The 11,903-nt window shown below is 38.7% G+C and overlaps 1 protein-coding gene across 1 annotated transcript in view; it reads right to left on the bottom strand.

Annotated features, from left to right (window-relative positions):
- The window catches only part of ADGRV1 (adhesion G protein-coupled receptor V1), a 596,733-nt gene that overhangs the window by 356,413 nt on the left and 228,417 nt on the right, over positions 1-11,903 (bottom strand). The window contains exons 72-75 of the mRNA XM_011978020.1: positions 10,380-10,554; positions 8,091-8,226; positions 4,816-5,921; positions 737-854 (exon numbers count right to left, since the gene is read on the bottom strand). Coding sequence (XP_011833410.1) covers positions 737-854; positions 4,816-5,921; positions 8,091-8,226; positions 10,380-10,554 — 1,535 coding nt within the window. The remainder of the gene's footprint in view (positions 1-736; positions 855-4,815; positions 5,922-8,090; positions 8,227-10,379; positions 10,555-11,903) is intronic.

Raw genomic sequence — 11,903 nt, 5'->3', positions numbered from 1 at the left:
TCCTCACTACAAATGACAGAATTAAATTAAGCCTCAGGGCTTATGTGGTTTTCTTTGACTACATTCCATTCGATAATGACTAAGTATCCTGATACTCTATATAAGGAATGTAAAAACAAATAATATTTTTCTATTATGTCCAAAAGATGTGAAAATGAGAATTACAGGGAGTTCTTAAAGGCAAGTAAATGTTCCTCATTTCTCTTTTAAAAAGAATTTTTCTAAAGAAACAACACTTCCACTCATAATGGTTGTTTCTGCAAAATAGGGCAAAGGGAGACTTACATTCTCACAGATTTTTTAGGCCCAAAATGGAAAATGTAATATATACACATGTGCATGTGTGCATGCCAAGCACATGTATGTGATTAGTATCCAAAGATGCTACTATACAGTTTTAAGTTGCAAATCAAATTTTGGTACTCCAAGTTTTCCTTACAGGAAAATGGTATGTATGTAGAGTGAGCAGGTAACAGGCAGTAAGATGAAGTGATGACCTACATAGTCTGATATTTGTATGGTACTTCATGAAGTATAAAACACTCAAGGTAACCCTAAGTTATGATCATAAACAAAGTATCATAATCACAGATTAAGAACTACAGCATCTGAAGACATGCCAAATTCCACACTACTTCCTTCTATCTTACCCTGCCTCTACCATTGTATGAATTAAAATTGGATTTATACAGACACACAGAATGTTACATCTTCCATATACTATATATATACTTACCTGTTTGGCTGTCTTGTGACAATAAGGTGCAATCTTCTCATATCAGCTCCTTCCCTGAGTTCTAGTCCACTCTGGGACTCCTCACTGAATCCTATGATGCCATTGTGAAGGTCACTCCCTGAAAAAAGAATGGAGGGCTATAATATATTCAAGAATTATTTAAAAGACCTCCCATGCTCCACTAATCTTGCCAGCTCACATGGTTTAAAAGTGAGAAATTCACAGGTGGTGAGGGGAGCTAGAGTTGTTAAAATATCTTTATTAAAAATAAACTAAACCGTGATAACATCAAGGTGGCTGTTTGGGAATAGAAGAAAAGAAGAAATAAATAATCAAATCCCACTCTTTCCCCTGACACACATATTCATTTTTCTATTAAGATCCTACTTTACATTTGACAGTACTTGAAATTTTAGATATTTATCTGTTTTAAGACTATATATCCCCCACAGAATGTAAGCCCTACTCGAGCAACAACTTTTATTCACTACTGTATCCCCAGCTCCGAGAACAGAACTGAGCATATAGTAAGTGTTGAATAAATCTTTGTCAAATAAATGAACTCTGCTCAACGGATTTACCTTCACATAAGAGGTTTGACTAAAAGACCATCTATGCTACCCATTGAGCTATTTGCCCCAGAACAAAACAGAAATATTAAGGAACTCCTGAGCATCTCTGGGTATCAGAAACTTTGCTAAGCAACACTTGAGGTTAGAGGTACCATTATACTTAAAAAAGAAATGTTTAAACTGGAACAAAACTAGGGCCCATACTATACAGAAATCATCACTTCAAATTCTAGGCAGCACCTAAACCAGCTTCTCAGACTAGAAAAATACCAGTGCACAACTCTGACTGCTTTCTATTTCTCCATGACCCAGTTTTGCATTGATCCTAGAAGCAATGATCCTAAAGCAATCAGCCTGAAAAACAATGTATATTAGTTCATTTTTATGCTGCTATAAAGACGCTAGCTGAGACTAGGTAATTTATAAACAAAAGAGGTTTGATTCACAGTTCTGCATGTCTTGGGGAGGCCTCAGCAAACTTACAATCACGGTGGAAGGGGAAGCAAAGCACATCATATATGGTGGCAGGAGAGAGAGCAAGGAGAAGTGCTGCTTTTAAACCATCAGATCTCATAAGAATTCACTCACTATCACAAGAACAGCATGGGGCAAACTGCCCCCACGATCCAATCATCTCCCACCAGGTCCCACCCTCGACACACGGGGATTTGGGGGATGACAACTGGAGATAAGAATTGAGTGGGGACACAGAGCCAAACCATATTATCATGTGTACCCATCACCCTGAAACCTGATTCCTGACATTCTAAGGAGACAGAACTTCTGAAGTTAGGGAGTAGGTTGGGTTAACGAAACAGGAAACCACTGAACTGTCCTGATAGGGAAGAACTAGTAGTCATCAGCCTCTGGACCATTTCCCTGGTCTTAAAGTAAATGTGGAGCCCCTTTGTTAGGGACATGCAAGTGATGGGTTACATTTGTCCTAGGATCTCATGTGTGTTTTGTTTCAGACTGCCAGTCCTCATCCTCACCCATTAATCACTACAATCACTTCGTAACCTGGTATCAGAATCTGACATTGACTTTTTATCTTTGGCAGCAATTGTTTTCTTGTCACCTTAAGTGAGGATTTGGGATCTTCAAGTAGATTACAAGACTATCACAGCAGAACCCTCATTTCCTTTTCCAAGGCAATAGCAATTAGCATGATTCTAATGAAAATAACACTTCCCTTGTCACATTTACAATAACAAATTTGATTTCAGATTTCTAGTAAGATGATTCCAGACTGATAATATGCCAATGATCGAAATCAAAACTAAATAAACTATTTTTTCCCTGACTTACTCAGAAAGTTTGCTCTAAAATCTAAATGTGAAAAGATTATAAAGATGGGTGGATGCAGCAAAATTAATTATCCAGTTAAGTGAGAAATATTATTAAGAAAAAAATGCCAGATAGGGAAAAGATGAGGGCAACATTTGCAAGTAAAGGAACTTAAGGTATTATGACCACGTGAATGTGCCTGGTGGTGCAGTCAGGCCAATTACATCACATGACGTTAGTGGTAGCTATGGCAGGGTGTCAGTCATTTGCAACAGGTGTGTGATGAGTGTGCCTTATGTAGGGAAGGTAAACATCACAGAATCTCACAGAGCTCAGCTGACTTACCATTTGCCTGGTGAGTTAAAACTAAGCTCAGAGCTGATGAAGGAATAGGCACTGGTAGGCTATATTATCTCATAAAACAGGGAAGCACTTCCATTCCAGTTGGTACCTAACTTCTGTCCTGAGCCCCCCTCAAAGAGCCCACTGCCACTTCCTTAACCAGGACTACAAGACCTCCTCGTGATCCATTAATTAATGGAGTATCGCTTAGAACAGCAAAGAACCTCCAGAAGCCATTTTAATGGGCCTGGCCGGTGCCAAACTAATTGTTACATGTTTTAACTATCAGCCCTGGTCATATTCAAATAACTGTAATAAAATATCTGTATCATAGAATGAGAAGGAGGATGCTGACTGCCAAACTAATTTTAATAGAAATATATAGATGGTATTAAGCCAATTTGAATCAAAATCAGTAAATAACTTGTAGAATAGAATAAGAATTTACAATACACTACATAAACTGTAGAAATAGGAATAAATCATACTAATTGATGCAAATTTTTAGGTTAACATAAATGAGATAATGCTGAGCATATGAAAGGAAGTTAAAAGACTGCAAAATTATGACTGAATTAAAACTGAGTGACTAAAATAAAATATGAACTCCAGGAAGCATCAAATCTCAAAAATATGTTTTGAGGTCTATTGCACAGAATGGTGAATACAGTTAATACAGAGTACTGTACATTTCCAAGTTTCTAAGATAGTAAATTTGAAATATTCTCACTACAAAAAATGTTGGAGATAATGTACATGTTACTAGCTTGATTAAATTATTCTACACTGTATTTATAAATCATAACATCATTACTTGTACCCTTTAAATATGTATAATTATAAATTGTCCCTTTACGATAAAATATAAAAATGAAAAAAGAAAAGAATCATGAGATAGCCTGTCACTAACTCATATAAGGTATTGACATGCTGATGTATTTCATTTGAGGAAATACAGTATGATTGCAGGCCGGGTGCAGTGACTCGTGCCTGTAATCCCAGCACTTTGGGAGGCTGAAGTGGGTGGATCACGAGGTCAGGAGTTCAAGACCAGCTGGCCAGAAGGAGGAAACCCCGTCTCTACTAAAAATACAAAAAAATTAGCCAGGGGTGGTGGTAGGTGCCTGTAATCCCAGCTACTCGGGAGGCTGAGGCAGAGAATTGCTTGAACCCAGGAGGCAGAGGTTGCAGTGAGCCGTGATCGTGCCACTGCACTCCAGCCTGGGCAACAGAGCAAGACTCCATCTCCAAAAAAAAAAAAAAAAAAAAAAAACACACAAGAAAAAAAAAGAAATACAGGATGTATTTACAGAGGTAAACTGCAAACTGTCACGAAAAGATTGCATAAGATACCTGAGAAACAAAAAATAATTAAATTTTTAAGCTATTGTAACATATATATGCAATAGTATGATGGCTATATCATCTACATTGGGTCAAAAGCAAAACAAAACACAATAGTTTAAATCTATTTGGTAACAGAAAAAAAAAATTTCCTGCCAATGAGATCTTTGACTTTAGGATGGATTACTGAAAGTGGCTGGTAAATTTAGAATGAAGTTTCAAAACAGGATAGGCAATCACGTGTTTGGATGATTAAATTAAATGCTCTTTATATTGTGAAAGTATGGATTTATAGATTGTATTACTGGCTCTGATCTCAGTGACATTTATAGTACATTAAATTACAGGGCCCTCAGAACAGCACATCTTGAGTTCATGTCATGGGTCCATGCTACAGAAAAACAACATTTTAATGCATTCCTATGAATAACTTAAGTACTTCACCTTCTTCTATTAAATTTAAGCTAGATTCATCTTAATACAAATTATGTACCACAAAAGTACATTTTTATCTCCATCATTTCAAAGATATACCTGTAATAATAACCATGGCAAAAGCTGCAAATCCAGTGTCATCCTTCCCCTCCACAATCTGTGCTCCCCCTTGAGGGTTTGTGAGAAACACATAGAAGAACTCCTGCCCCTCGGGCTCATCGTCATCCAAAATTTGAACTGCTACTTTACGTTCTCTTTCTCCATCTAAGAATATAAGGGTAAGAGTTTGTTCTTCAAAGTCTTCTTCTTCAACTGCCCACGTTAGGTTGGAAATCCCATAGATACCATGAAAGGGCAATGCATTTGGTTCCTTCTGAGCATGTCTTTCACCGAAAGTTTTAACTGTTATGCTGACATTGCCAGTAAACCCACCAGTTCTTCGGATAAGAACTTCTGCAGTGTTGAATATGCCATTCTTCATCTCCTCTTCAACATAAACAATGGATGGCCCAAGGCTGAATGTCCCATGAATGGAAACATTGGCAGTTACCGTGGCCACATCAGGTTTTTCAGACACAGCAGGTGTGCCATGAAGGGTGACAAGTTTCTCAGGGATGGCAGATACACCAGTTGCCTCAGTAACAATGGCAACCACATTGGTTGGCTGCAGAATGGTAGTCGTCTTGCTTGTGCCGAAGTATGTGGTGGATTCAGTTTCTACAGGAATGAGAGTTGTGTCAACTGCTACAGCCACAGTTGTCATGGGGAAGGAAACATCCATTCCTGCCAGGTCATCATTATCCAATATTGTGATCACTGCAACACTGAAATCTAGATTCAGGCGTGGGCTCCAACTAACATCAAACTTTTGTAATCCCCTAATTTCTACTGAAGTAAGGTTAATGTAAAAGAATTCTTCTATCTCAGAAAGCTGATCATTAATAATGGTTATTTCAAAATCAACCTCAGTTTGGAATTTTTGAAAAAACAGTTCCCCATTCTGAACAGGCTCAAAATCTTCCAGTGGCTTGGCGCTTCCTGCAGTGGTCTGATAAGAAACTTTAATAAGATCGCTGTGGAACCCAAATAGTCTTTGTACATGTAATCTGATCATCTGTGTATCTTCTGACACCATGATATTTCTTGAGCTACTGGAAAATTGGAAGATGCCCATGGGTTCAATTTCAGCAACGATGAAACCTGATCTGGGAAAAAAAATTAAATCAAGAAGAAATTGATTTTTAAAAATAGGAATATGACTGTAGAGATTCATCATTCACATATTTAAAATGCTGCTCGTGAGGGCAGTAACTTAACAATGAAGTGCCATTTCAAATTCCATCAAACCCTATTTATTGATAAGGGCACAAGAAATGTAAGAACAGGAGCTACAAAAGCAGGGACAGGACCTAACAAGTCTGAGCTAAATGAAAAGCTCATAGGTCTCTATTGTATTTCTCCATCATCCCAGAGCAACGGTCTGAGGGATCTGAAAATAGAGGATCAGTGCAAGGGCTACAATATTACTACAACGTTCTGGACCTCTGCCAGCTTTCTTATCTACCAGATAGAAATAGTTACTGGCACTAGCAGCAAAATCCTTGCTTCCTTCAGCTGCCAGTAATGGGACTATCCTCTCATGCAAATGTAGCTAAAACTCTGTGTGTGAAGTAGGATAGACACCCATGATAGAATAATTTATCCTCAGTTTTTTCCTATAGATTTTTGTTGTGAGTTAACAGCTATATCAGAGGTTACAACTGGTGGCCTCTTGGCCTAATTCTGTCTACAGGTATAATTTCTTTTGCTAACAGGTTTTTGGTTTTAATATAAATTTAAATGTCTTTAGGGAGGATTCTTCAGATCCCATCACTCTCTCTTGTCAAGCAGCTAGCACTCACTACATAAAACAGTGGTAACACCTCAGACAGAGGTCATTCAGCCTGGGTTGAAATCATGACCCCAACATGTATAAACTGTGTGCTTCTGGGTTATTGCATAATCTATCTATGACTTTTGTCATTTATAAAATGGGACAAATAATAGAATCTACTTCGTAAGGCTGCTGGGGAGAGTAAAGAGAGAGAGAGAATATGTGTGTGCATGTGTGTGTTTGTGTGTGTGTATGATTTATGCCTGGCCTAGAGTAAGCACTATAAGATTTATGCCTGACCTAGGGTACGCACTGTAATACTACTTGTCGTTGTTGTTTTTGAGACAGAGTCTCACTCACTCTGCTGCCCAGGCTGGAGCGCTGTGGCGCGATCTCAGTTCATTGCAACCTCTGCCTCCTGGGCTCAAGCGAATCTCCTGCCTCAGCCTCCCAAGTAGCTGGGACTACAGGCACATGCCATAACACCTGGCAGATGTTTTGTATTTTAAGTACAGATGGGGTTTCGCCATGTTGGCCAGTCTGGTCTTGAATTCCCAACCTCAGGTGATCGGCCTTCCTTGGCCTCCCAAAGTGCTGGGATTACAGGTGTGAGCCACCACAACTGGCCAAGCACTATAATACTGTTAATGACTATTGTTGCTGTTAAAGCATTTGAATTTGTAACTCTAAAATACGTTTTAAAATGACGAACATTTTAAAAATGGCATATGTATAAAGTTATATCTGATTTCCCCAATGGAGATCTCCCACACATAAACATGTATACAAACATACTTGAATACACTCTAGTTTTCATACCCCCAAATCTTCTTTATTTTACAAATAAACCGAAGAACAGAAAGATCAAGTAACTTTCTCAAAGTCACACAGTGAGTAAGTGGCAAAGCCAGGACTAAATCCCTAAGTCTGAATAACAGGTCTGCCCTCTACTGCTCTGGTTGAGTCTATCCCAGAAATAAGGAAAGTAAATTGCTTTTGGCTGGTACGTATTTATCTGCAAATATACTGTATTTGCAGAAAGAGTCACTACAGATACATAGTAAAATTCAATAAAATTAAATTAAAGTCAAAGGGTCACTGATTCAAACAGGTAATATTTATCACCCCACTGTGATGTCTTATTCTTACTTAATCTTATTCTTACTCTTAATCACTTGGAGCAATCAGGTATTTTCAGCTTCTCAGAAGACAGCTTCCTTTAACAAGAGGAGAACTGCCATCATGGCTTTTAGTGGAGATGGTACCCCAGCCCCCATTCTCAAGGTGGAGCATGAGGAACTCTCCTTAAGGCAAGCAGTGGGTGGCGGGGCTCCTGAGAGCCGCCTCCCTCTCCAGCATGCACGCCATGTGATGCTCTACACTAAAACTATGTTTGCGTTTCCTTCAAGGAGAATAATCCTTGTGCCTTTTTCTGTTTTGATGGATGAATTCCAGATTATTCCTCAGAGAATTTCTTGGGTGAGAATTAGGTTGGTCTTACCGGAGTTGGGCTCCGCCAGGAGCGCTGCTCTGCACTCCTGATAGATGAAGAACAAAGGCCTCTGGCCGACCAGGGCTGGGAAACGTCCACAGGAAAACTCCTTTCCTTTGTTCACCGTGGGAAAAGGAAAGGCTCCCTGAAGGAAAACATGAAAAGGAAAGTACGGTATTAGTTCTTATCTTAAACTGGGATTTGACTTTTAAAACTGTAGTAATATATTTTCTTATCCAAAATTCAATTATAGTTTACAAAAGGTAAAACATTTTTATAAAGGGATAGGGGAGAGGTAAACTTACAGGAGACCACACAAATCTTGCTGTCAGTCCCTGTTTACTTTTCTCCTTTATATCTTTTTCTTTCCTGGCTCAATGACAAAATCCAATAGTGAAAAGAGACTGGTGTTAGGCAGGCTTTAATACAGATTTAGTGTCAGGCTTTGGTTTAAATTCTGGCCCCAGAATACTTTTAGGATACATATTGAAGTAGATTGGGGTAAAATATCATAATCTATGTATTTTACTTTAAAATGCTTCAGAAAAAATGTCACAAATATGGCTGACTGTAACAACTATTAAATCCAGTCAAGGCCAGGTACAGTGGCTCACACCTGTAATCCCAACACTTTGGGAGGCCAAAGAGGATGGATCTTGAGGTCAGGAGTTTGAGATCAGCCTGGCCAACATGGTGAAACCCCATCTCTACAAAAAATACAAAACTTAGCCAGGCATGGTGGAGCGAGCCTGTAATCCCAGCTACTCAGGAGGCTGAGGCAGGAGAATACCTTGAGCCCGGGAGGTGGATGTTGCAGTGAGCTGAGATGGCACCACTGCACTCCAGCATGGGTGATAGAGCAAGACTCTGTCTCAAAAAAAAAAAAAAAAAAGAAAAGAAAAAAATTAAAAATAAAATAAATAAATAAATCTAGTCAGTGAGCTTATGGGTGTATACTGTACTTTTCATTGTGTCTGAAAATTTATTACAAAGCCTCAAAAAAACTAAATGAACCTGTTTGAAGATACAGATCTATTATTTGGGAACTCCTGTTATTTCAGTTGAATCAAGTTAACATAAACTCACAAAAGCGTTTGAAGATTAATGTGATATGTAAGCACAAAATCGTATACACACTCATAATAAGCAATATTTCTACACATAAATCTTTTCATATGTAGAAGTAGTTACTAACATAAAATTTTTTTAAAATCACCCTAAATTGTATGGAGCTATGCATATCACCCAAAGTGACAGAGGAGTAAGGAAGTAAAAGATAAGAGTTTCTGCAGGAAAAAAGGGGCTAGAAAATAAAAAAGAAAAGATAATTAAATATCTTTAACTTAGGGGACATGCCAAAAGGAAAACAAGAGGAGCCAATGTCTCAGACATCAGATTAGGGCACCTATCCAGTGGCTAAAGAAGCCCCAGTATCCAAGGCAGTTATCACACTATGGTGTCTCTCAATCATGCAGCTAATTTCTCTCTGTGTTCTGGGATTGCTGTTAGGACGGAAGCTGGCATGAAAATGTCATTTTCATTGGCCTAGCCCTCACCCCCCATCTTCTACAGGACTTTAGCTTTCATTCCTTCTTATCTCTCAGTGATGCCAAGATCTTGGGAAAATGAAAATCATTCCCTCCTCTTTGAGAGACTAAGGATCTCAGTGCTCCGCAGGATTCATTAGGTTTCTTACTGAGTGTAAGTGGTGTTTGCCTGGTGACCAACAAGACCCTGTGAATCAAGGAGGGAGATCCTTAGATTCTGAGCCCACTGGAGGGTTCTTTATAAACTCTCATTATCTAAATTTGCAGTGAGCTTTCTATAACACGTTAGAGGTCAAACCATCTAACATTCGCATCTCACTAACTCTCAAAGAGCTAATGGTATACTTTAAAAAATAAAGTATCTAAAGTAACAGCTGCCCTACTGCCAGAAATAGTCAGGTGAACATGGAAATGCATAGAAGAGCTGTACGTATTTTTATTTTTCTTATTACTGTATTTGCCAAATTAGATTCTTAGAATTACTTTCAACAAGCTCCTATTGTATAGACAGAGTAGTTTGCTTAGTGACCCCACTCTTTTGAGGTAAGGCATGAAGTTGTTAATTTGACTGAAAAAAGTTTCTCTCCTTTTCTCACCAAGCAACCTGCACTACTCTGATCACTTAAACACGGGAGTATTGTATTAGAAAACTACATTCAGTGTCCAGAATAAGAATAACCCAAGACAATTAGTGGTCAATGATATCCTTCCAATATTCTACAGGACTCATCTTAGAAAAACTACAACTCACCCAGCGTTGGGGTCATGTTGCCAACAACAATGAATTCAGGAATTTCTAACCCAGGAGCATATCCAGTGGTCCAGGCAACTGAGAGAGCGCCATATGTGCCCCTCCTAGAAATCATAACGTGGCTTGTGCCGGCAGTGATGCTCATGAGTTGAAAAGCAGTGGAGTCAAATCCGACCTGAGGGAAAAATCATGCTTATTTTATTTCTCTCTAAACCTTCCTGTTTTCTGAGGAATGGGTTAAACATAAACTTTTCCTTGGTTTATATAATATATATCCTTGTCTTATACTGAATTAAAGAGAAGTGCTTAAGAAATAACATCTCAGATTTTAAAATTTATTTTACTTTATTATTTAGGTTATAGTCTATAGCTTTTTCTTTTTTAATCAAAAGGCTATCTTTTGAATGAACAACATCCAAAAAAGGTAAGCATAATTATGGTTAAATGAAAGGAAACTATTTTAAATGGCATTTAACAGGACTTGTTCATGGGTCTTTCCAGAATCTCATTTGTAGAACTAAAATTTGCCTTCTAAGATAGAATAGTATATTTTGTCATTTATAAAATAAGCACCATGAACTAGACCTTCTATTAGGGTTCTTTCCAGCTCCAACTTAATTTTATACCTTTTTTTGAAGACCAGAAGACTTCAAAGTTTTTTTAATACCCATCTCTATCACAAGCATCAAGTAAGATTTTGTTTTATGCGCAACATTCCCAGGGTATGTGATTTATAGATGAAGTAAGTTCTGAGCAATGAGGAAGAAAAGCAGATTCCTGGCTTCACATTTTGATTTGAACAATTCAGTTTACCTCTTTTGGTCTCAATAGCTATAAATGTGGGATACCATTTAATCAAGAGTTACATATTAAAACTCATTCTCCCCTTCTTAAATTGTAACGAAGAATAATAGAAAAATGTGAGAGGGTTCCGCAGGATAACTTCTGGAGCCACAGAGGAAAAGCAACAACTACTTTAATTTGACTCCAGCCTAGATTCTCTGTTACAGTGAGGCTGTTCTTCTTCTTCCTCCTCTTCTTCTTCCTCTTCCTCCTCCTCTTCCTCCTCTTCTTCCTCTTCCTCTTCTTCCTCCTCCTCTTCCCCCTCCTCTCCCTCCTCTCCCTCCTCTTCCCCCTCCTCTCCCTCCTCGCCCTCTCACTCTCCCTCTCCTCCTTCTCCTTCTTCTTCGACAGAATGTCGTTCTGCAACCCAGGCTGGAGTGCAGTAGCATGATCTCGACTCACTCCAACCTCTACCTCCCGGGTTCAAATGATTCTCATGCCTCAGTCTCCCCAGTAGCTGGGACTACAGGCGTGTGCGACCACATGCAGCTACTTTTGTATTTTTAGTAGAGATGGGGTTTCGCCATGTTGATCAGGTTAGTCTCAAACTCCTGACCTCAGGGGATTCGCCCACCTGGGCCTCCCAAATTGCTGAGATTAAAAGCATGAGCCACCATGCCCAGCCCAGTGAGGCTTCTGCTTAGCAAATGCCAAAAGCTTTGAGTGAAATCATTCTTGCTA

Source organism: Mandrillus leucophaeus, unplaced genomic scaffold, assembly GCF_000951045.1.
Source record: "Mandrillus leucophaeus isolate KB7577 unplaced genomic scaffold, Mleu.le_1.0 Scaffold187, whole genome shotgun sequence".
Lineage (NCBI taxonomy): Eukaryota > Metazoa > Chordata > Mammalia > Primates > Cercopithecidae > Mandrillus > Mandrillus leucophaeus.
Note: the sequence above shows the minus strand (reverse complement) of the source record. Positions and strands in the feature narration are given on the sequence as shown.